Source organism: Taeniopygia guttata, chromosome 3 (genome assembly GCF_048771995.1).
Source record: "Taeniopygia guttata chromosome 3, bTaeGut7.mat, whole genome shotgun sequence".
NCBI classification, from domain to species: Eukaryota; Metazoa; Chordata; class Aves; order Passeriformes; family Estrildidae; genus Taeniopygia; species Taeniopygia guttata.
In genome coordinates, this window is record NC_133027.1 from 61,842,232 (window position 1) to 61,867,970 (window position 25,739).

Genomic DNA, 25,739 nt, shown 5'->3' on the forward strand with positions numbered 1-25,739 from the left:
ATTTGGTAACACAGCCATTGGTAAGTCAGTTTTTCCCACTCATTAATTAGCAAAATAATTTTTTTTTTCTTTCCTGCCAGTCCAGGGAACTGACCTGATTCATTATCAGCTTACACAATGAAAGAAGGAAGTGGGATGAAGTGGCAGGAAATGCAGCATTTTATCATCTCTTTCACTGCTACTAAAGTTTTGGATTGACTCAATTATCTTGTGAAGCCATATCCTTTGGATTTAGTTATGGGGCTGCTGGCTATCCTCAGAAGTTGTTATTTAAATTCAAAGATACTGATCACTTGGGAAAGAGTAATGCAATACTGTTACTGACAGTTTCTGCTATCCAAACCTCTTTGGTTTTCTGTGACTTGTACAGCAGCATTTATAGTCTCCATTTACTCATCTCCTCTTTTTATTGATGCTGTACCTTGTAAACTCTTCACACATTTTTTCAGGCTTTTTTTATTTGCTTCAGGTTTTGATCTCAGATCCTGAAAAATAAATCAAAACTGTATTTCTCCTGCAGTTGTGGTAACTGCTTACCTGTAGTAAGGTTGGTGTCACAGCTAGGCTGAATTAACGTTTAGCTGCTTCTGAAGGTGTTATTTTATCCCTTCTCTGGCAGTGTGTTCTCAGTGCTTCACTTGGGCCAAAGTTGGTGTGGGTCTGATGAGGTGATCTGAGGAGACAGGCAAAAGAAAGCCATAGTTTTAGGTTCATCTGGCTCTGTCAACCTAAAATGAGACTGACAGAAGTCAATCTCTGGGTAAACCCTCTCTGCAGGGTAAAATGAGTACTAGGCTTGGCCTACGAATTGAGAACCATGAACACACAGGCAAAAGACTTCACAGACCCACTGAAATGGTAGAAACTGAGCCATCTGTTCTGTCAGTAGTTCTTGATTAGGTAGATACAAGATACAGCTGTAACATCAAGAAGGCAAATATATTGCTGCTTTTGTTTGAACTTGAGTGTAGGAGGATGATATGCCACAATGTTGCTATCCATAGAGTGCTTCAGCTTTCTTCTTCCCTCATTACGAGTTCTAATATGCTTATATTAACAAGATTTTATATTACCAATGTTTTGTATTTGTCTCAAATGTTTTTACATTAATCTTGCCACAAATGTTTGTTTAAATACAGTAGTATGTTAACTATCCAGAACTGCAGTCATGACCTCTTAACAGTCTGTTCTTCACAACAAGAAATTGCATTTCTATTTGCTTTGCATTTTAAGTTCATGAGGCCTGGAATTCCAGTTTTTCTCAGCATCAGTAGTTTTTCATTTCTCAATTAAGTTGTCTTAATTTTGCTGCCAACATTGTCCAAGTGGAGATGTCAGATAGAGCTTCCTTTGCAAAATCATTGGTTGTTCAGTTGTTAGGCATCTGGAATGCTGAAGGTGAACCTTAAGACACTGTGTTACTTCTTCATTAATACTTATTAGGTTGTGTGTTTTTCTAAGGAAGAAGAAACACCTCTAGATTTAAAAAAATTTATATTTCTTAACAACATTAGAAGTTTCTGCTTAGCACTTGTCTCTTCATTTAGCCAGGGTTGGCAGTTTTCTCTTGCATGAATAGCTAAGCAGAGCAGCTCACAAGCTGTAAGGCTGTTATCTTTAAATTGCATTTGCATATTTGTATTCTGCTGAGGAGAATAATGTCTTGCCTTTTAATGTCCTGTTTTGTGGCACGTCACATGCCTTTCTATTTTCTGACTGAGAAAAAAAGAGATGAAATGTATTTATCATAAGATTAATGTAAACTATGCCTCTTTTTCATTAGAGCTGATTCAAGTTTAATACTGTAGCAGTGGTTTTTGTATCCAGCCTTTTTGGCCCATTCCTCCTTTGTAAATATCTTAGGTAGTTACTTAACTTCACAATAATTAGTAAGGTATTTATTGAGAAAGCAGAGCTTTGCAGTTCACCTGGAAAGTTTGAAGATGGAAATTGAAGAGGACTGAAAAATAGGTTAAAAACAGCAAGTCAGTCATCACTAAGGAACGTGTGTATGTATAGGAACATGAGTTTATAGATGGAGGGCTTGTGTGTATGTATGTGCATAGTTTTTCCTGCATTTAGCCGAATCCATCAAATAGATGTCTGCATATATCTAAATGTTGTTTCATGGCTAGAAAAAGGCTGAAGTCTGTCTCTATTTTATAATTCATTTCCTACTGTGTCAGCATAGAGAAGAATGAATCTGTGTATACGGAATTCATCTTCCAAGACACGTAATGTATTTCTTTAGCAGTAGGGTACAAAAATACCCAAGGATTATGCTTTTTAAAATGGCTCTGTAGCTATGTTTCTTTGTGGTGTTGTTTGCTTATGAGCTGTATATATGAAAGAATTTAAATGAAGTAGAGTGTTTATCAGAATATGAGGGCTCATTGAGAAGCACAGATTTAAAGACAAGCACTTTTAAAATGCAACATCAATTTATTTTGGGAATACAACTACAGTGCACTGAGAAAAGGTAGTATCACCTACCCAGAGTGTTTAGTTCTTGGTATTCTTAGCAGTACTCCCTCAATCACAATATTATGAACCCTTATCCTAAGAAAGTTCAGTAACTTTGCCTTGAATAGCCCTGCTGGAATTTAAAACAGATTTATGACAGAAATATGTGGTCCAAACAGCTGTCATGCAAAACCATTTCTTAAAAAGCCCCTGAAAGTCTGGTAGACTCAAAAATCTGTTGCGCTTGTTGTTTTGACTTTTTTAAAATGAAGATAATACTAAATACGTCCTTCAAGAAAAACCTTTAATACAGGCCTTTAACATAAATCCACAACTAAAATAAGCTGGTGTACTTGGTCAGATGTGCCTTTCTAACACAGGGCTTAAAGGACTTTGGATTTATAGCTCGCCTTTCCTGTGGAATTACGAATAGTTTGATAGTACGTCAGTGGAGGCATAAAAATCACAGAAAACAAGCCAGGATTTGGACAAGGATCAGAGAGTGAAAGAAAGAGTCAGCGTGAATGCATCTGTCTTATGGTCTTGGATTTGATTAAAAAAACCTTAAAATTCTTTCAGTGTAATCTCTCCAAAATAAAGTGAGGAAATGCAAGTTTGTTTCCTGGCAATACCTCTGTTTCATTCCCAGCATACTGGGAAGTGGAGGGTGGATCCAGGCTGCCTGGGGAGAAGCAGAGTAAGCCATTCCCTCTGCTGCTTTCCAGCACTGAGGGATTACCCCATGTTGGGGACACTTTCTCTGATCCACCCTGGCCTTTTCCTGTCTCATGAACGAGTTCTCTCAGTGGGGTAAAGAGAAAGGGTTTCGCTTAGTAAAAAGGAGACACAGGCTATAGTGCAAAGGGTAACAGAGCATGCAGATTACCAGGTTTTATATCATGTATTTTAATTTTAACATTTGAAAAATGTTTGATGTGAATGGTTCTGCTATTTTTAATGATCTTACACGACAGCATCAACTCCAAGTGGAAAAATAGGTGGTCTAGAATGAAGAATATCTTGAACGAAGCAATAAAAGGAAGTGGGAAGGTGTAAATATTTCATGCTCCAGATGGATGGATGATATGATAGTAGGCATAAGTCAGAGGTGTGATCATGACAGATGTAAAGGAAAGAACCTCCGAAATTCCAGTTTTGAGTAAAAGATTCACTGAAGGGGAAAAAGCCACCTTGTTTTGAAAAAATCAAATACAACTGAGTTGCTAATGCTCCATGTGACAATGGATAAATACATGCTTGCTGATCTGACTGCACAATTTGTCACAATAAGGCTGTTAGTCTGTTAGTTTAACAGGAACTCACCTCAGCCATGCTTTGATTTCTTTAAAAACTGTAAGGTTTCATTCAAGTACTCCTTTTTTTTCCTTTCTATTTTTTGTTCCTTTCTAAATAAGAACTTCTCTGTGGCTACTTTGCAAATGCCAGATTAATCATGAGTTTTAGTATAGTATTCAGAGAGCATTTTTTTGAATAAACAGCATTTTATTAATTGTTTTCCATTTTTTTTTCTTCTGCCTCTCATTTCAGAACGGTTTGATCACCACTGTCCCTGGGTAGGCAACTGTGTGGGGAAAAGAAACTACAGATTTTTTTATATGTTTATTTTATCTCTGTCCTTTCTGACAGTCTTTATATTTGCATTCGTTATCACCCACGTCATCCTTCGTAAGTATGCTGGTGAAATCAGATTACGTATGTAGCCATTTGCTTGAGTTTTTTAAGTTAATATTTTGATCATTCAGGATTTATTTATTTGTTTGTTTGTTTATTTGCCTTTTCTCTGAAGCTTCACAATCCCCAGTAAGTCCCATTCTATAGCAGGCACAGCTCATAGTAGTCATTGGCCTAGCACTGGCTTTACCTTAATGCAGTCTTAATTTTTTTTTTTGATTTTTTTTTGTCCTTTTATGGATGATTAATTGGAAAAGCATCACATATACTGTATGTTCAAGTATACAGGTAGTATCATTTACTTAAAGAACTTCCATGTGCTTTTTCACTGTTAGCATGGGTCACTTGCCATCCAGACAAGGAGGTAAAATACTAGAAAATAGATTGGAGCTATACTTTTTGTAGCTTGCTGTTTAGCTTTACACCATTCTCAGCACTATTCTTAGCACTTTTTTTTCATTTGCATAGGCATTCTGAGAATAACTAATTCATAATAGAGTCATATAAATCAGAAATATTAATGAGTTTGAGACTAATTTTTATTTGTATTCTGGGTTGTGTTTGAGATCAAAACACTTCTGGGTACTGCCTTTTGTTTCCATACCCCTAACTAATTTTGCTGGCTCCTGTATGATGGTGACAGGTTACATGACTTGTCTTTAAACACCTTTTGTAAGTTGGGTTTTTTAACCCATCATTGCTAGAAGACTGTTCTATACTTTTCATTTATTATATAGGATATTGCCTTAACCAGTTTGAAAATGTGATCTGTTTATTCGTTTGTAATCTGTATTGCAACAGAAACCTGATAGAAATAATAATTTCAGTATATAACACATTTATAAAGCTAACTTGATGATTATAGTATTCAGAGAATGTTTTACTGGAAAAAATATGTCAGATTGTGCTCAATTTCTGAAGTTGTTTACAACATGCAGGGAAAATTTGTGTTTTAAAGAGCAGAATTCTTGCTCTTAGTTGTTCTTTGCAAAACTATGATGCAAGCACTGAGAGGCCCTCCTATACCTCAGAAGTCTAGTTCATAGGCTAGAACTGGGATATGTAATTTTGAGGTAGTCTCAATGAACAACTTGTTTCCACTACCAGATACAGCATTTCCAATACCAGTTGCAAAAAGCAGAGATAAGATTTATATATTGTTGAGGAAAGGAAAATTATTGGAAAAAGAACACTTGCCATTAATAAAGTGCTTGTTATTTATCTGGGCATACATGAGCATATACATGCACACCTTTTACATTTAAGAAGAAAGACACATGGGTTTTTTTCTGCAATCTTTACTAGTGTTCAGCAGTTGAAAACATTCCTAGTCTGACAACATAAGGCTATTTTTGACACTAACCTACCTTTGTTTCACAAGGGCTTCAGTGCTTTTTGTTTAGTTTTCAGTATATGAGTTATCAGTATAATGTCAGTATTTCATTTTATGTATGTTAATTAGCTTTATCTAGTGGGTTTTAAATTTACAGTGTCCAAACCTAACTCTTGAGTATGATTTAGACAAAGAGTGGAGTAATTAGTTGTGCCTCTGTGTAGTTGAGAAGCACTTGAGCATTGTGTAGGTGTTACAGATTATGTATAGTAAATGTTAAATGCTGAATTGCCTGTCAGCTGTAAAATATTCTTGCCATGGAGGTTCATCTACCTAGAATGAGATAAGAAGAAACATCCTTAAGCTTTAAAGATTGGTCAGTCCTCAAAGGCAATGGGAGCAGGTATGAAATGTGATTAGTTCCTTGATGGTTAATTGATATACTTCAAGCCAAGCATTTAGATTTGTCTGCTGTAGTCTTGACAGTGTCCAAAACAGAGTTCTTTACAAATAAGGTTTTCTTGTCACTCCACTGTCTTTATGCCTACCATACCTCTAGAAGTCGTCCTGTCTGCCTTTCTAATAGTTATCATTCAACAATTTGTTTCTGGTTTCTAGCTCTTCAGTTCTTTAGCTGATGCTAACCATTAATCAGGATTCTCAGTTACTGAATCTGAACCTTTGTTCTTGGCATAGATTGCTTTTTGTTAGCATGCCTGAAGGAAGTCCTGGCTTTTAGACCTCAGACTATGACCTTCGTTCCTTCCTCAGACTATGACAATATTTCAAAGTCATACATAAGTCTTGGAAAAATTATTTTAACGCCTCTTGATTTAGACAAATTTTTCAAGTTTGTATATTTTTTATAATGCATCTTGCAAGTTGGCGTTTTACAGATTTTGGTGGGCCTAAGAGGTGATGAGATATAAGATACATCTTTTTGTTTTCTGTGGCCTTCTGAGGCATATATTGGAAATTTGTTCTTTCTAGGTTTAAGAATATGTGCACATAACATTAGTGAAGATAATAAAACTAATTTGTAAATCAGTTACTAGAGGTACTGTCTTGCAATATTTTCGTCCCTCTCCCCAAGTTGAACACATTTCCAGTAGTAGTATCTGTCTTTACAGTTACTCATCTCAGTTTGAGGCATCAGTATTTCACCTCTTTGTTGAAGGACAGCCTTCCCCTTCTCATGTTTTGGGCACTGCTTGAAAGAGTGTGACCAGCAGCAGGGTATAGAAATAGCACCTATCTGCTGCCATTGCCATTAAGGATGCTAAAAATAGTAAAAAAGCAGGGAAAGTTCTATTAGTCTTGAACCTTGAGACTAAGAACCAATTGTAAGAGTCTGAAAAGGCTCAAGAAATACAAGGTAAGTAACTTCCCACTTGCAACAATAAACAGTAAAATTGACCAGTTAGGTCTAGAGAATTATACATATATTTCTTTATTCTTGTCAAGACAAGATTCTTCTCTCCATACAGATCTTCAGATTAATTTAGCTAAGTGGAAAATTTTTGCTCTGAGGAAAACTTTCAGGCTGATGCATTTAAATCATTTATGTTATACAGTAAAGTTCAAACTGTGTGCTTGTAGCTATGTCACATTAAATCAGTTTCTACAACAAATTCACTTGTTGGAATCAGCAAATTGTGAAATCACCCTAATTGATTAATATCTCATGGTTATGGAACCCAAGTGCTTTTTCACTTTGCATGCTTCTACATTTCTAGTTGATGGGCTCATGCTTCTTTTGAGCTATTTTCAGTAACTAGATTGTATTTTATTTGCCCAGAGACAATAGTAACCTATTAGAAAAATCTTCTGTGTAGGTGCAGTAGGAGCAGAATTATAAATAAGACAGCTTTGCATCCAAAACAAAGGATGGAAAGTTGGGAATCCAAGTTTATAGAATAAATTTTTCAAGTAAAAAAGTTACTTTGAAAAATGATATTTCAAAACTAAACAGGAGGTTATAATTTTTGTTTCCAAATTAGGTCTGAAAATAATCAGAAATCTTGTTCATGGGAAAGTATGTGTGCATCAATTTGGTATGACTGAGAAAATATCCTGCAGATGCTAAACTTGATAAGTTGCTCAAGGGCTTTTTTGATTTTGTTGCTGCTGAGCAGCATATTCTCAGATTCATATTAATAAATCTATTCTATGATTATTTGCTTATCTTCAAATGTTAATTATTTTAACTACAGTAAAAACAGCCCATAGTCCAGTTTCTTACTTGGCTGGTAATTCTGGGTTCTGTTTCTACAGGTTCTCAACAAACAGGGTTCCTCAATGCTCTGAAGGACAGTCCTGCAAGATATCCTTTCACTGAAACATATTGTAGATGTTGCAAAATAACATCTGAGATGGTTTTGCTTGTTTCCTTGCTATTGTTGAATGTGTGCTTTAACTGACTTTATATGTTAATGACTTCATCACTTTCTACACAATAGGATTTCTTGCCACAAGAAATCCTATCTCTTTCTTGGAGATAGGAAAGAGACTATAGCCTGGAGTGGTTTTTATTCTTCATGTTTTGCAGAGCAGTACTCTTGACAAAGATCTGTAGTTTCCAAGTCTATTAAATATGCTTCATGTTTTGTGGTGGAATTCTTAAATACATTTTGCACTATACACATGCTGTGGTTTCACTAAAAAGATTTAAGAATTGTTCTGCTTTTATGACTGAAGGTATCCAAAATGGCTGGTTGTTTTTGGGATAGAAAAAGTAGATTTTGGAACAACAGAAACAACATGCTTTCCTTGAAGAACTCAATTTCTGAAACTATTCTTTATGTTTTTAGAGAAGTCATTTTCAAATAGCAACTTGCATTAAGTGACATAGCGGTATGTAAATTGCATACACAATTGTACAGGGAGTACAATTGTTGTTCAGCCTTCAAAAGACAAGGCTCTGGGGAGATCTCATTGTGGTCTGTCAGTATATAAAGAAGTCTCATAAGAAAAACAAAGAGATTTCTTAGCAGAGCCTGTAGTGACAGAACAAGGTTTTAAGCTGAAATAGAGCAGGTATAGATTTGCCATAACAAAGTTTCTGCAATGAGAATGGTGAGATATGTGAACAGGTTACCCAGAGATTTGGCTAATGCCCCATCTCTGGAAATGTTCACAGCCAGGTTTGAAGTGGCTCTGAGCAATCTGGTCTAGTGGAAGATGTCCCTACCCAGGCACAGGGGTTGGAACTGTATTACCTTTAAGGTCCCTTCCAACAGAAGCCACTCTGTAGTTCTGTTCCGAAACGCTCCATTACTTTTTATCACTTCATGGAAGCCTTCTGTGTATTTTCTACTCAGTGAGAATGGAGCCAGAAAGCAGCTAACATAATAAAAAAATGGGAAACTGATGAAACCACCGCTTAATTTCTGTACAGTCAGCTTCCCATTGGTTATGTATATGTTTTGAATGGTTCCTGTCTGAATAAACAGTTTTCACCTCTCATAAAGACATTGTAAAAAGAATTCTTTCCCATTTGTGCATTGTGCCTCACACAGTTTGCTTTTCCACACAAAGGTAGGAAGAAAAAACTGTCATTCATAGTTGTACATAGAGACCTCTTTCCAGGTAATTTTCCCAAGTGTCAATTTCTGCAGATACTTTTTTTGGGTGCTTGTCTTCATCAGGTGGAATCACTGAGCTGTAAACTCCCTTTTTAAAGACATGTTCAGATTTCTCCGTACAAATAATTTTAAAAAGCACAAACAGTTCTAAATACCACTACAGTAGCTTCCAGTTAAAACAATTACAGTAAATTCTTACAAAAGATAATTCTTTCAAACTATTTTCAAACTGAGAATAGCTTTCTGTTTTCTTTAAATCAAAAGAGAATCACTTATGCATTTGAGGATTTTTGTACAGGAGCAGTGGCCTGGAATTCATAATTTTTGTTCAGAGATGTGCTGCTTTAAAAGGCTTAGTAGCACACCTTGCAGAAATGCCTAGCTTGATAGTGATATGTTGGACAATTTAAAAGCTTAGTTACAATTAATAAAGTAAAAAATTAAATTGTCCAAATAGTATTGGGAATGCTACTTTGGAGCCAGTCGTTTCAGGCACAGAGAACATGGCCATTTAAATCTTGCTAACAGCCCTGTGTGAGATAGTAAGGGAAAATTATACTGTATGATGCCAGTAAGATACTATACCATAACATGTTGCAAGGTTATACTTTTTTGAGAATACATTGGTTTTTTATATTTGTTTTACAGTTAGTGGACTTAGGTTGAATTAGTGGATTCTGGTTAATTTGATATAAACTACCCCTACTGTTCTCAAGTTGGTTTTGGATCATTGTGTGGGGAACTGAAAAACATCCCTTGGTATGGGGAACTAAAAGAAATCTTGAAGTGAACCACCCTTTTGAGTGCAACTGTGATGAGGAACATCCTGTTGGTGACATGTTCAGGTTGAAGGCAGCTCTTTTCCCTCTAAGGTTCTTCTTTTCTGACCTGGTGAATCTTCCTCCTGGTGTGGAGATTCTACCCAACAGTGCTCATCTGCAGCCTTCCTTACTATTTCTACTCTTTGAAAGCCCAGTTTGTGTGGTGCATGATGTTTTGGGCGGTTTTCTCCTTTTACGTGTTTTGGAACCTTCTGCCAGGAGTCTTTTCCTTACTGGTTATCCCTCGTACTCCTTGCTGTGGCTGTGGCTGTGGCAGAGAGTCAGAGTTCCTGTCTTGTGTTGGTTTGACTTCACCCAGCCTGAGGAGGAAATGAGAGTAGTGAACCTGCTGCTCAGCAGTGCACTTAGGTCATCTTGCTGCTTTTGGAGCAGATCTGCTCAGAGTGCAAGTGGCTCTTTTCTAGCTTTAAACCACTCTGATTGGAATATGTTCTAGTGAAGATTATACAGACTCTTCAAGTATTTCCCAGTTCATTAGGGGTAAGCAGCCTTGCAATACAAAACTTCTCACTTTTAACTAATGTTAGTATTTTTTATTGCAAGTATTTATGTCCATCCATGCAATTTCCAGGCCGTGTCTCTGTGTAATGGTGAGGAGCTGTCATATTTTTCTTCTATTGATAGGTTCAGTGATAAGGGTGTATTTTCTGTGTTCTAAGGCCGTGTCCTTGTTCTGGAAAATTTTGAGTTGACGTTGTCTTGGAAACTGACTTCACTAAAGGTTCATATGTTTAATATACAGATTATTTTTATCCTATTCTTTTCTCATAATTTTGTTCCTAGTGATGAATTTTATGTGTTTTTCTAGGAACCAAAGCCTTGTGTTGAATCGTGTTCCCTTAAAATAAATCCCAAAAATACTGAAGTATTATAGAAAATAGCATTCTCAAAGCAGATGCATTCTGAGTTCATGGCTGTTTCATGTAAATAAACAAATAAAAGCTATAGAAGAAAGTCTTCTACAGAAAATTTGGAACGTTCCTCTTTATGCATGATTCTATAAAGTTTAGAAGCAACTTTATTGTCTTACTTATGAGATAATGACTCCTTTAGAGTTAAAATAATTATATAAACTGTAGTAAATATGCAATGTTGAGCACTGACTGTTTTTCCTAGTATGCCAATCCATGCATGTGCACACCTTTGCTGCTCCTTTGGAGGTGAGGATGCTTGTGCTGAACGTGTCCCTGTGCTGTTCCCTGTAAGTCACACAAGAGAGCGCCCCACGAGCTCCCACCCGTGTCCCTGGGGTGTGCAGCCCTGGACACTGCACCTCATACCAGCAGCCTGGTGGCTGGACACACGCTGCTCCTCCAGTGTTTGGCAGGGGTGGTGCTGTGTCTGGGCTAGGCAGATGCCTTGAGTTTATTTTTTGCTGACCCCTTTGAAGTACTCAGGGATCTCAAAGGACTTGTGGACTACCCTGTATTTTGTGATTGTTAACTACTTGTTATTGGATTCTTTTCCCATTTGCATATATTTCCTTGACTTTTAATTACTGTGCTGGAAGCTGTGGTGTGTTTTTTCTCAGTATGGTCCATTGTTGGCCTCTCAGGTTTTCATACGTATTTGATCAGCTCCAATCAAACAACAAATGAAGATGTAAGTTTGTAGTATATTTCTATATATGTATTTCTTAATAATAATGAGGAGGTTTTTTGTAAGTCAGACATGTCTGCATCATTTTGGGAATACCTAAGAAGGAAAGTAATATGCTCATGTTTGATTCAAAAGTTCAGATGAAATCTTTTTGATTGTATTTGTTATGGTTTGAAGATGTGCTCGTTATATATGTTATATGTCCATTGTGGTTTACACATATAGGATTCTATCTTGAAATAGGAAAATACAGGAGGGAGGACACAAACAAATATATTTTATACAGTTGGAAATTAGTAAGTACTTTTCAGTATCTCCTTTTCACTGGGAGTGATAAATATTCTTTAACTCAAAAATTGCTTACTGTGAAACTTGAAAAGTGTGTTGAATTCTCTAAACAAAAATTTAATCCTTTATTTTATCTTACCTCTGAAACTTTTTTTGTCATTCTGAGGTCCAAAACCTCTGGCAAAGAGTATATCATTAATTTAAAGATCAACTTTCTCATTTCTATGGCTGTCTATTTTGCATGTAGGATTCCTTTGTTTTGGTGTTGAATTATGCTTTATTCTGTGTAGAGTCTTCATGTGTCCTTCCCTAACTAAAAGGAGAAATGTGTAATGAATGAAAGGAATATATAATATTAACTTGGGAGCTGATGGTATAGAAAGCTTTTGGAAATTTAATAAGTGATCTAACAAAGCACTGCAAGCTTTAAGTTATTTTATTGTAATTTCCTATTGTACCTCTTTCATAGGTAGATACAAAAATAGCATCTTTAGTATTGTCAAATATGTTTTGTTATTGTTTAAGGTTACAGTTAAAATTTTAAATTTTACAGTAAATATCAGTCAGCCAGAAAAACACTTCCTAAGCAGGGTCAAAATGAATTGTGCTTCAGCATCAAATGTCAGAGCAAGTAGCCTGATGTGGAAGAAATCTACCTTTGTAATAAGACAGATGAGATATTCGGTTATTCCTTGGTCATTAGGTTTACACCAAGGTTTTCTCTCTAGATGGACTTAAGTGTGCTTCCACCCTCTTCCCTCAAATAAAAGTCTCTTCTGGATTGTTGAAAGATAGATAGCAGGGAACTGCAGCAGTGGAACATGTCTGAATATCAAGTAAACTGTTCAGTAATTTAATTTAAAACATAAATTTCCAATTGAATACAGCAAGAATTCTACTCAGGCTCTCTAGTATCTCACAAACAGAAAAGCAAACTAGCTAAGAGAAAATGTAATATGCAGTAAGAGGTAGCAATGGCTGCATTTACTTTATGATATTTTAGAACCTTTTGTGAACTTTAGGGAAGATAATGTTGTGTGATATTGCGCAGCTTGAAAATTTACCCAGGAGTATGGAAAAGAAGTGCTCAATTGCTGGCTTTAGTCATATTTTGCAATTGAGCCTCTTCTGCAAAACATGCTATAATATTTATAAAATTGAACTTGGACCATTATGTTTAGATGCTGAAATTCCTGTTTCAAGTATATTGATCTCTTGAGATTGTGGGTTGTCTACATCTATGGAGTTAAAGCATGTGCTTGTAGAATCCAGCCTTTGTAATAACCCAGAACTCTTAAATTGTTTCGAAAGTGTCATTATGGATTTTCTGTGGTCTCTTCTGCAAATAGCATGTTGCAACCTTAATTTCTCACAGCCATTTTCTGTATTGTATTACATGTGATGCATATTGTTCATATCTCTTCAGATTAAAGGATCATGGTCAAATAAAAGAGGTAAAGAAAACTATAATCCCTACAGTTATGGCAACATCTTTACTAATTGCTGTGCTGCTCTCTGTGGGCCCCTCTCTCCAAGGTAAGATTATCAAAAGTATTGTTAGCATAAATGAAGCCATGTGATTATTAATGAAAAAATATTCTTTTTGATTATTTGAGTTTACTCAACAAAGTGAAAGTTTTGGATTAGTGTCCGTTAGAAGCTTTACGTTTTTCTTCAGTGGTAAAGAAATAAGTTGGTAAATTTTGTTTAAACTAAGTGATCAAATTTTGTAAAATTACATCTGAAATGGAAATAAGCTTGTTTGTTATTTGAACTTTCACTACTGCAGTTAATAGCGTATAGCAAGAAAAAATTTCTAGTAGTTAGCTGTGGCATGAAGGTCATCCTGGAAGTTTATGAAACTTTTACATACCTAACAAATGTAACATGACTTGAGGAGAGCCTTAAATCTAACTAGCTTGATAACTGTTGATTTTTGTCTTTTAACTCTGAAATGTTATATTTAAATTGGCAGGTTGTTTTTTTTTAATTTAATACTGTTGACATATATACATTAAAATTATTTTTATGGTCTTGCACCAAAGCAATTCCAAAGAACACGTAATGGAATACATTTTCACCTTTGGAAGTCTGAAATATTTGTATTTTTGAGGATGGAGATGTTTTTTTCAGCTTGAAGAAAATGTACAGAGCTGAGACTAGAGAAAAAAAAAATGGCAGCCAGAAAAACTTAATTCTTTTCTTATTTCAGTTCTCAGTGATTAGGCAGTTCATGTGCCACATATACAGTAGAAGCCAGTTTCAGTGTAGAGAGAGACAGAAAAACTTGTAGATAATTCATGGCCTGCTCCTCGGTTGGTATGTTTTGCTTTGCCTGGAATTGTAAAGTTATGAATCTGAAGAAGGAAGTAAATGACTTTATAGTCCAGAGTCTCACGTGTTTAATTAGAGTGAGATTTCTGGCTTTGCTGACAGGAATGTCAGAGGTGGTTCTTCTAGGAGCAGAGTTTAACAGGGGAGACATTTTTTCCCAAAGAGGAAACAACATAATAGAGATTTCCACATCCAAGGTTACCCCTGGTGAGAGTGAATAGCTTCGTCTCTGCTTCCTACCTGTAGAGATGTTGCCTGAAGCCACCCTTTTAATTCTGAAATTTTGCTTTTGATAAAAGTATGTGACATAAAAGCTCAATGCCATGCTTCAAATTCTTTTGACTCCAAATGGAAATCTTTATTAAAACTACATGTTTCTCAACATATGAAATAGTATATTAGGCTGATAAAAGTAGCAACAGACAATTGGACCAGACTGGCATTGGCTCATGTGTTTTAGGAGAGTTTGTGTATTTTTTCCTAAATTCCATGTAGCAATATTACTTATTCAGACTTTGGCATGTATATATAGAGGTTCTTCAGGGAGGTATTTTGAGACCACAGGGAAAAATTTACTGACTGTAACATGTAAATTATAAGCTTGCTTCTTTTACTTTTAATCTCAGCTATGTCCCAAGTCCCTAAATATTAAGTTTTTTTCCTTGAATTCTGGAAAAGTGGCTTACTAGTAATTTCAGCTCAAAATTCAAATTGTTCAAATGCCTTTGAGCATGGACTGCAGGTGAAGAGAAGATTTGTAAATAATCAAAACTTTTTTCACTTATTTTAAGGATAATTTTTTATTTTTAAACCTATGCTAGCAAATTCAGAATGTATTTTACATGTCTTCAACAGTTACTTTCAAGTCTTAATTTGATCCTTGCCTGTCAGCACAGGTCTAACCAGTATTCTGGTGCAACAAATTATATAACTTCTTGAGGCATCTTTAATCTCTAATTAGGTTGGATTATTTCATTCTGCATAATTAGTTTATAATCTTACACAGATTTTTTTGCTTACATTTAGTAATTTCTCCATGGAGCATTTTCTTAGAAATAAGAAATTTTATGAGCGCATCACTTTGGTAAGCACAGTGGAACACTATAAGCAGTGTTGTCATGAAACACCTGACAAGTTGTCTGTCAGAAATAAAGATGAAATTTAATTCATTCTTGCTAAATTTTATGATTAATTAGTTTCAATTTAGATGTGGAAGCTGGTAAAAAAAAAAAAGAACCTTTAAAAGAAATACTGAATCAAAGTGCCCTAAGTGGGTTTTGTCATTTGTTTTTTCACCTGTAGTTTAAAATTCTTTGGTTTTGCTGGTGAGCTTCTAGTCTGTGTGATAAAAATCAAAAAATGTAGCAGTGCACGTGACAGGCAGTATCACAAAGAAAACAGGTACCTTACTGATGAGTAGAAAATGAAATCTAGTACTTCATTTGACAAAAAGAAGACATTGGAAAGTATCGGTGAGGTATTAAGGTCTGTTGTATGAGAGAAAGTTTTTATTTCTTTTTATTGAGAGGAGATAGTTATTCATCAGCAATGTCTCTAATACTTTTCCTTTATTGTGATTATTCTATAGCTTAATTGACAGAAGAGGATTTATACAGCCAGATACACCGCAGTTAGCAGGACCATCCAATGGCATTACCATGTATGGGGCCACACAATCTCAGAGCAACATGGTAGGAATCATCCCATAGTGTTGTTCATCAGGATTCCTGTGAATGTTTTTCTTCTCCACTTTCATGTGAACTAATCAAGTAATAACTAACTGGATACATCTGACACACTGGGTGGAATGAGTTGTTTAATAACAGTAAAGAAAAAAACAAAATCTAAGGCTCTTTTTAATGTACATTTCACACAGTGTAATAGTTACTGCTCATGGATTCTAAAAAAAAAAGAATCTTTTCTACGCTCTTGATTTATTGAATATACTGGCATTTTGACTTTTGGTGTTGACACCTACTTTGTTTTGAACTGGAATATTCAAGTATCATGGATTTACTCTGGTTCATCATTTTCCAGCTAATTGTTATTTTGTGTGGCACTTTCTTCATACTCTGTTTCCTTCTTTGCTTGTGCGCTGCAGTTTTTTATAGACTAATGTATTTTCAAAAGCAAAGACGAACAAAGAGGAGTTTCTAAGGGAGAAATATTTTGAAGAAAGAGCAGGAGAACACTGAACCTGAACAAAAAATGGCAATTGAATTGTTGCAACAAAAGTTCTTTAAACATCTTTGAAACTGTGCCAGTAGTATTTACTTTGGTTTTTTGCTGGTAGCATTGGCTATCATAATGGAAGATAGGATTTCCAGTGCCAAGAAGAAGAGAATAATTGGAAAGAGATCTTTTTCTGAAGGCAACCATCTTGCATATGTGCCTATTTCTGAATTGTTGTTCATATGTCTTCACAGCATGTGGGTTCTAATACTTTGTCAAAGAAGTTGTGAGTTACGGATACCCTACTTCTGCCAAAAAAGAGGAAGCCACGAGGCCTTCTGACATAGTTCAGCCCTTCTTTGGAACAAAAGGAGAAAAGATGCACTCTTCTCAGACAGATTCGTTTTAGTGTCACTAAGAGTCATACAAAAATGTTACTGTAGTTCCTAAGCTGGTTTTACTTAATGTTTTAAGAATTAAATAGATTTGTTAGTCTCCTTAATAAGAAAATGTATTAGAGACATGGTATTAAGTCTGAGTCTTCTGAGGTAAAGTTGAGCAGAACAAGGTAAACCTCTATGTAAATTTTATTCAAAATATTATAACTCTGAAGAGAGAAAAAGGAGTAAAAAAAAAAAAAGAGAGAGAAAGCAAGCATTAGAAATGGACTGAGCTCTTTCAGGGATTACCCAAACTTTATGACGCTGTCAAGACTTCCTACTTGTGAGGATCATAAACCCACAATGTGTCCATGGCATTAAATTTTCTTTATCATTGCAAGAATTTAGACACTATCATTATTACTAGATAATAATGAGAAAATCTTTGCCAGTTTGATAGTAAATTGACTAAGTTTGTCTCCAGAAATGGAGAAATCTGTTATGGTATTACTTTAAGTCAAACAGGTAGCTGTTACAATTTTAGAGTGTAATACCTCTAATTCCACAAATTCTTCAAAGATTTCTTCTTATAGCCTAGAATGAGCTGGGAAATGAGCTTCTATCCACATGAGCTGGGAAAAGCCTGGGTTCTTTGCCAGTTATCAGAGTTGCTCAGAAATGTGCAGATTTCACTCCTGAAAATGACCTCTTAGAAAAAGCTTGAAAAATGTAATGTCTTGTTTGGTTTGAAGGAATATTTTGAAAGACTGTAATGCCATTTTTTCCAGGGCATCTTTTCTCTTGGTATGTATCCAAGACCAGTTGGATTCTAAGGACTGCTGGCTATCAGCATTAAAATTTCACCCTTGATTTTTTTTGTAAACTGTTAAAGACTGGCTGAGTTTCCCATCTCTCCAACACTGTTTTCCCTTCCCTGTTGAGGAGATATATCTGGTACTGGAGGTGGTATTATTATGATTTCAGATAAAGACAGGCAAAGTGAAATTCCTTCATTTAAAGGAGCATGTGTAGATCATAGCTGTAGACCATAGTACTTTTCAAATCACAGAAGTTTGGTCATTCATACATTGTCAGAGATATTTATACTACTTTAGCAAGCTTAATGCTTTTGATTACAAGAAATAAATTACTAGAAGTCTGAACTGTGTTTCAGAACATCTTTGTGGTGTCTCTCTTGATACTCTTGCAGAATGTATTGCATCAGGTCTTCATGTCTAGATGTTACCCTGCTTAATCTACAATGTGCTAAAATATCTCTCCTCATCACTGATGAAAAAAATAAAGATTTACATGAGCATATTCTCTCTCACTTGTCTTCTCTTATTCCTTCCCTCTTTCACTTCCCTGTCTTCCCTCAAATCTTTTACAGAATCAGCTAGGTTGGAAAAGACCTTTGAAATCTAGTCCAGCCTATGACCAAACACCACCTTGTCAACTAGGCCATGGCACTCAGTGCCACATCCAGTCTTTTCTTAAACGCGTCCAGGGATGGTGACTCCACCACCTCCCTCGGTAGCCTATTCCAATGTGTATTCACCCCATCTGTCAAGAACTCCTTCCAAATGTCCAACCTAAACCTCCCCTGCTGCAGCTTAAGATAATGTCCTCCTGTCCTGTCACTAGTTGCCTGGGAGAAGAGCCCAACCCTTACCTGGCTAAAACCTCCTTTCAGAGACTTGTAGAGAGCAATGAGGTCTCCTCTGAGCCTCATCTTCGGGTTAAGCAACCCCAGCTCCCTCAGCAGCTCTTTATAGGAGTCAGTAACTTGTGGCTTTCTAGATAGAATTCTTGTGTTTCACCCAATGAGTCTCTTGTCCCTCATTAAGTCTCTGTGCGTTACTTAGTATAATACTCTCTCTTCATTTATTTTAATGAATCTTTTAGCATAGCCTCATTTTTGCAGTTAAGTTCAAAATAAACATCAGGCTAAGTGTAAAGTTGCCAGATGCTGGTTTTCAGTGCAATATATTATCTCTTTTTCAGGATACCATTTGTGGGGCACTCTTTCTGTATTCAATAGCTTTTGTGGTAGTTTTGCCTCTGAGACTTTGAATATTTAGTACAGAATCTCCCCTATTCATGGTAGTGACCCAGTTTGTCACAATCTCAGAAAATGAGAGTCATAGCTATAATCAGTGCTTGATTATACTGTGATTTTGTATTTTTTCTAGATCTTCTAGAAGTGGTTTTTCTCATGTTCTCTCTGTAAAAAGAGAGAACTGTTTTAGTAAAAGCTGAATCTATATTTATTTCCATGAAGTCTGGAACCACATACAATTATTTTCCTGGTGCATTCCCAATATTTTTAATTTCTTTTCAATATAATTTGAAATTAGTCTAGTAAATTTATTAGCCAACTTATTAATATCCTTATCCACATGAAAAGCATAGTAACTCATAACTCATAAAGTATTTCCCTATTGCATTTTATTGCTGATTATTTTTATGAGCTCATCATTAGCTTGATTACCCAAGTATTTTCCTTATTCTGAAGAGTTTTTTTTGTATGAAGCACAGTAGCTCTCCCACTATGAAATCATAATTTTTTCTGCAATTAATTTTTTCTCTTTTCTTTTAAAGCTTATTTTCTTTGTGTTCTGAAGAAAGTTCTTATTTACCCAAAAACCCATTAATTACCACTACTTGGGTCTGGACCACTGTAGTACTTAATTTTTTCTTAAAGCTGCAGTTGATTCTTGGGGTTTCATATAGAGTATTTTATTCTTTAGTAATCCATTAGGGGAAAACACAGAATCTGTCTCACTCCTTAAAGTTTTTTGGAGGAATTAGTTTGGTTTATTATGATATCTCTAGGAATTCTCTAATGCCTTATAAAATGATAGACTTCGCTTTGGTTTGACTCCATGTCAGGGCAGGTTTATTTCCTTGTTTTTAAGAAATTTCCTTATATTTCTGCATTCCTAGGCATTTCTTCTTTGGTGTATAGGTAGTTCCATGTGTACCAAATTCCCTTGTTTTTATTTCTCCATTTTCTTTCCTGGATGCAAATTCTTTGAGGTGCTTTTTCATTTATATGTACTGCTGAAAATTGTAGGAACTGTAGTGCATGCACAGCATTTATTACCAGTGATAAGTGCAGGAAAGTCCTCTCCCACATGTTCATTTAGGTATTTCTGTTACTGATCTGGAAACAGATCCAGCTGACTCAGGGAGCATTAACTCTGACCATCCTCGTGTACTTCTTCCTTTGCTTTTTATATTTGCATTATTAGGAGTTAGTATTTCTGTCATGACAATAACAGAATGGGCATGGACCACAACCCCATATTTCTGGGAGTTTTGTGAGTGTGTTTCCTTCTGTATTTACTGATGTACTTCCCAGATGCCCAAAACAGAAATTGGGGCTGTTACCAAGTCAACATTTCCACATTCACAGTTGATAGAGGTTTTTCCTTAATGCATTTTACTTAACGAGTAAAATGGGTTATGGGCACATGCAAGTAAATCAATTTCAGCATTTGCTTTGGGTTGAGATATGTTTTAGGAGCAATTCTTTTGATAGTGCATGTTTACTGTGTTTTTATTCACATCTCAGAGCAGTGTTGGAACACATGAACTAGATTTATTTTAGAAGATACGCCCCTGGAATGCACCCAAGGTGCTGTAAGCATTCCCAGACTTTCAGTCCATAAGAACAGTCTCCAATCTAAAGTAAAGTCTCTGGGCCAAGTGTAGCTTCCTGTTTGGCTTCAGAAGTGTTTCCCTTCGTAGATCTACTCATCATGAATCTCTTATCTACTCATCTGCTATCACTGTACTGCTTGATAGTGGAGCCATTGACTTGGTGGGGCTTGATAGTGGAGCCATTGACTTGGTGGGGCTTGTGGCTCAGCTGTTGCACAATATCCACAACACACTGATTTTGATTGTGAAATGCTACACCTGCTGGGAACAGTCACACAGCTCTGTCCCTCCACTCTTTACCCATTTGCTGTATCCAGAATATGGTATTTCAGCATTCCTCCTGTAACTTCATGCCACTGTAAGCCTCCTCTGAACTCTATGTTGTTTGTACTTTATTCAGAGATTGTGAGACTATTTGACCTGCGTTTTTCCATCTTCTGAGAACTATAACAATTCTTGAATGTTACTAGCATTTAGGAAATTTTAAACTAAGTTTATTTAATATTTAGAGTAAATAATTCTGATTATTTCAAAAGTATCACATTTAGAAATGTGAAAAACATTGCCGTGTACAATGTTATATTTTCTGTGTAGCTTAGAAAAAACAGATTTTCTTCAGAAAAATAGAAGAATATTTTTCCTTAGTAGTTTGTATTTATTATTTGTGAAATAAACACAGAATTCTAGGTTTTGTCTGATTTGCTTCAATTTGTGCCTTTTTATGTGGAAATAAATAGATATCTAAAAATTTCTTTGCATATATTTAGTTGGACTTCTGTACTTGCAGAACTTATTAAACTTGTCCTACCTTCAGAATCTGCTGTTTCTCTGAAACAGTGGAAATTTTAAATGAAAAATAAAGTCAGCTTATCTGAAATAAGAAGACGCTGGTGAAATAATTTTTGCAGTAGATTTTTAGTTATTTATATTTTAATGCTTAGCTTCCTTTTTCTTACAGTCATAGGCTTTTTTGTTTCATTTGAAATTCTGGTGTTGGATAATTCATGTGATTAGTAGCAGCTAAGACTTCTTGCCCTAAATTTCATTCAGTCAAGAATGAAATAACGAAATCGACAAAAAAACCCCAGCATGCCAACCCTATAACAAATATGATTTCCCTGTTCTAGTTTTGTGTTGGCTGTTTAGACTCAAGAATAGTCTACCTATATATTATGTGTTGTTTTTATCAGATGTTTTCAAGAGCCTCATAGAACGCACACACTTTTTCTGGCTTTTAGACCCTGCAGTAGTTCCCTTTAGAAAGCTCTTTACAGCCTGTATTTTCCTAAGGATTTTGTGCTGATCAGTGTGGAACAGACAAGAAAAAGAAAACCTGAAATTTATCTAAATGAAAGGAGAGGCTTTAGGGAAGTGACAAGTGCATGGAAAATGAAGAGATATTTAGCACCTGAAGTTATTACACTATTTAATGGAGCTTTATGAGGCTACTTTATCTTTTCGATTATAATTTAACTGAAGTGAAGTAGTGTTCCATAAGGAGAGAATGAATTCAAACTATACAATGAGTTCAAGTAAATTATCTTCAGCTAATACAAAGCTGTGTACTTGTATTGCTTGGAACACATTAATGATTTCCTTGTGAAGATCAGAGCTGAAGGTTCACTAAAGCAATAAGTCAACTACTAACATTATTTATTTTCACTATACCCCTGTGGTTATAAGCATTCCTTTGTTATTTAACTTGTTCTTTGGCTACTGCCTTTCAGAGAAAATAGGTTTTATTGGTCTTTTTGAAGTTTGAAAATTCAGTTAACATATTTTTAAGGTCTGCATAGTAAGGCTGGTTGAAGTTTTAATTTAAATAAGCAGGCGTGAATAACAGGATATTAAGCAAGAATGAGTTATTCACACTGAATTACTGATTGAAAGCTTGACTTTAAAGGATGCAGACAGTTTTCTTCTTAGTAAGAAGAACTTACTAAGTTCTTACTTAACTGCTTTAAGCCTGTGAGTAATCCCTCTGAAATGATAGGGAACCACTTTAGTTGTTTGGCTGGGGCTATTCATCATTTTGTGGGGGGAGGATTGCTTGCAATTTATATTAACTCAATTTATGTAACAGGAAGTCAGTCCGTTTATCTTTCTGAAAGCAGGAGTCTTGGAAATGCGTACCTGAGTAAGGACTGAGCTTCTGCCTGTCAAAAGTAATTGGTGTGGGAGTCCTAAACCACTTAGATGCGTTTTAATCACTACTTATCTCTTATGGCCGAGTAGTCTGCTTGCACACTTGCTGGACGTTAGGTGTGTGCATCCATCATTAAGCTATTCAGTGGTGAAACTGGAGAACCTGAAAATAACAGAGGAAGCATTGTTAATCATGGTTTTCATCATACAATAAAAGAGGCAAAAGTCTTCCAATAAGTTTTCAGAAAGTGTGGCACAGTAGCTTCTCAAACTCAAATGAGCATTTTACAGAATTTCTGTAGTGTTAGTAACAATGGTTATGATCAGGAATATCTGGATAGATGATGGATCTGTAATATGTAGTAATTTGATAAAAATCTGAGAAGTCAGTCGTAGAGCAGAACATATTGCTTTAACAGAATACTTGAAATAACAGTGAATTGGATGTCTTACCTCTGGATATGTCTTATTCTGCTTGCTTGCCTCCAAATATCCTTCATTGCATTTGTAGTTGTAGTCACTGATTGTAGTGTTTTTCTTATCCAGCAGATCAGTACTTTGGCAAATGAATCTAACAAGATTTTGAAAAACTGCAATGTTATAACTGATCAGGCAATGAATTAAATATCTTTTCCTTAGAAGCACTCAAAAATCATGCCAATTCATGTTAAAGAAACTTAATTTGGCAGTAGATATACTACCCACTTAGCTAGCTGGACAGTATTGAAATGCATACCTGTCTTTTCATCTCAAGGAATGAGGGGTAATTTTATATGAATTGTTTTTAGGAGCTGTGTAGAGCCTAAAAAACATTTCCGGTAACACTCACTGAGCTTAACTGGATTTATCTAATGCTGAATTTGGCTAATTATTGAGACAGTGCTTGCCAGAAAACTTGTGTTTTGTACCTTGATTCATGACATTGTCAAGATTAATCAGGAAACAGCCTAAAAATCATTAAGGATGATCTCGATGCATCTGCAGTGCTGCCTGGTTTCTACATATCCTCTGGAGTATGGAGTAGAGCATAGGACATTCTCTAGAATTTATGTATAATGTATTAACTTGTGAGGGGAAAAAAATTTTACTCATAGAGCTTTATTGCTAACTGTGTAAGATATTTCTGTCAAAATAATTCTTATTCTGGAAAACCTCTGTGGTAGGTTAATTCCTACATGTGAAGACCAGTTAAAAGGACAAAATTGCCTAGTGTTTTTTAAAGAACACTTAAATGAACACTGTAAATGTGTATAATCATTTTCTTTGATCATAATCCAAAGAATTGGCTCAGTTATGCATGTCTTTCTTTCTTTTTTTCCTGGGCAGCATGCAATGGGATGTTTGGGTGGCTAACCATGGAATGATACTAATGGCTTTCTTTTTTTCTCTTCATATCCCATTCTTTTCCATACCATTTTTTTTCCTCTATTTTGTTTTTATATGATTTTGACACCCTTCCATTCTACAGTGTGACCAAGATCAGTGCATTCAGAGCACTAAATTCGTTTTGCAGGCTGCTGCCACCCCCCTCCTACAGAGTGAGCCAAGCATAACTAGTGAAGAGCTCCCTTTACCAGGAAAGACTTCTATCAGTGGGCCTTGTGCATCTCTGACTCTAGGGCAACCAACACCACCATCTTCTATGCCTAATCTCACATCAGATTCAGGTTTGACAGACATCATACCATTAAAAGAGGAGCACGAAGGCCATCAGTTCCTCACTCCTGAAGAAGCTCCATCGCCCCCCGGGATGCTGCCGAGTGGAAGTCCCATTGCGCACAGCCGCACGATGCACGTCCTGAGTCTGGCCAGCCAGGACTCGCTGCACGAAGACTCAGTGCGTGGCCTCGTAAAGCTTAGCTCAGTTTGAGCAGCTTTGCTGAACATCACACCATTTCCTGGTGTCTATACAAATCTGTGCTTGACAGGAATGACACTGCAGTACCACTGTAAGGCTTCATAACATGCCTGTAATGGAAACTTTATCATTTAATGGAGTCTACTAAAAGGACAAGGATTTTTTGCAATGGAGCTATGGCAATTTTTGACCAGGTTGTTAACAGTTGTGCTTTGATGGATGACTGCCTTTTACTTTTAAATAAAACCAGAAAAGGTCAATAATCTCACTTCCTGAAGTTTGGGTACAGTGAGTTGGAAGTCAGCCTGTAAGAAACACCATGTACAGTACAAAAGAGAGAGATTTTTGGATGTAAGTGTCATGCTCTGTGTTCTATGCTCTTGTAATACACTTGTTACGGCTTACCACACCTGTGGCCAGAATGATCTGCACTTTCATGTTATGCTACCAATATTTGAGATAGAAAATTGCCATTCCATTTGTTAATACAAAACAAAAGACTGCAGATGTGGATTTGCATGCCACGCTACAGTATGTGTTACAGTGGTGTTGGTATTAAGAGAAAGTGCTGCTTTTTTATTTGTGACTTTCAAAGTGCTGTTTCATTTAAAGACAGTACAGCAAACAAATTAATGGACTATATTTTTTGAATTTATTAAATTTTATTTTAAATTAATCAGTGGTGCCTAGAAGATGATGAATTACTGATTTGATCATGTTGCATATCATTTAACCTTCTGTTTAGGTGTTTAAGTGAGGTATTGTGTTGTGCCATACCACAAGATTCTTCCACTCCCTAATGTGATACAATTACTGTGGACCTCCAATAAAATGACATCCTCTATTTCGTGGACGTGTACAGTTATCCTTACACAGTTTTCATGGGGAAAAGAAGGGGAAATCATGACTTATTGACATAGTTTGTAAAGATTTAACTGGAATATGTGTACATGATAAAACAATGGAGGAATAGCTGGTTACAATTAGGATTGCTTCACCATTTTTTATGGGTTTTTTTGAGCTGTGTATTTGTTCCCATAGGAGCTCTTTATTTGGAACCCATAGAATTAACCTCTGCTTGCACTGTAATTCAGTGTGTCTGAAGGGTGAGGGGCTTAAGATTAAAGACAAAACATCTTAGTGAAGTAATCTGAAATGAATAATAGTCTGTAGCGCTTTCCCGGCCATTGTTCATCATTTGTATTTGTCCTTTGATATTTTAAATGGAAATTTTGGTTTCATGGAATTCTTCTGTGCTTTTTCTTTGCTTCCCTAAGTAAAGCACAACTAAAAGATTAAAGAGAATTTTATAAGTATTTTTTGTGACAGCTGAAGAGAACATTAGTTAAGCTGAAAAACTGTAATAGCTTTAGTACTGTATTT

General features: G+C 35.8%; 1 protein-coding gene across 5 annotated transcripts in view; it reads left to right on the top strand.

Annotated features, from left to right (window-relative positions):
• ZDHHC14 (zDHHC palmitoyltransferase 14) overlaps positions 1–25,200 on the top strand; it is a 94,356-nt gene extending 69,156 nt beyond the window's left edge. For 2 of the 5 annotated variants that reach the window (XM_012572574.5, XM_002198436.7), the window contains 6 exons: positions 4,012–4,149; positions 7,763–7,811; positions 11,414–11,516; positions 13,228–13,337; positions 15,724–15,826; positions 23,967–25,200. In XM_012572574.5, the coding sequence (XP_012428028.1) occupies positions 4,012–4,149; positions 7,763–7,811; positions 11,414–11,516; positions 13,228–13,337; positions 15,724–15,826; positions 23,967–24,368 (905 nt within the window). In that variant the 3' untranslated portion in view covers positions 24,369–25,200. The remainder of the gene's footprint in view (positions 1–4,011; positions 4,150–7,762; positions 7,812–11,413; positions 11,517–13,227; positions 13,338–15,723; positions 15,827–23,966) is intronic. The other 3 variants (XM_012572575.5, XM_002198442.7, XM_030268071.4) reach the window with 2 other exon arrangements.
• Positions 25,201–25,739: the final 539 nt, after the last annotated feature.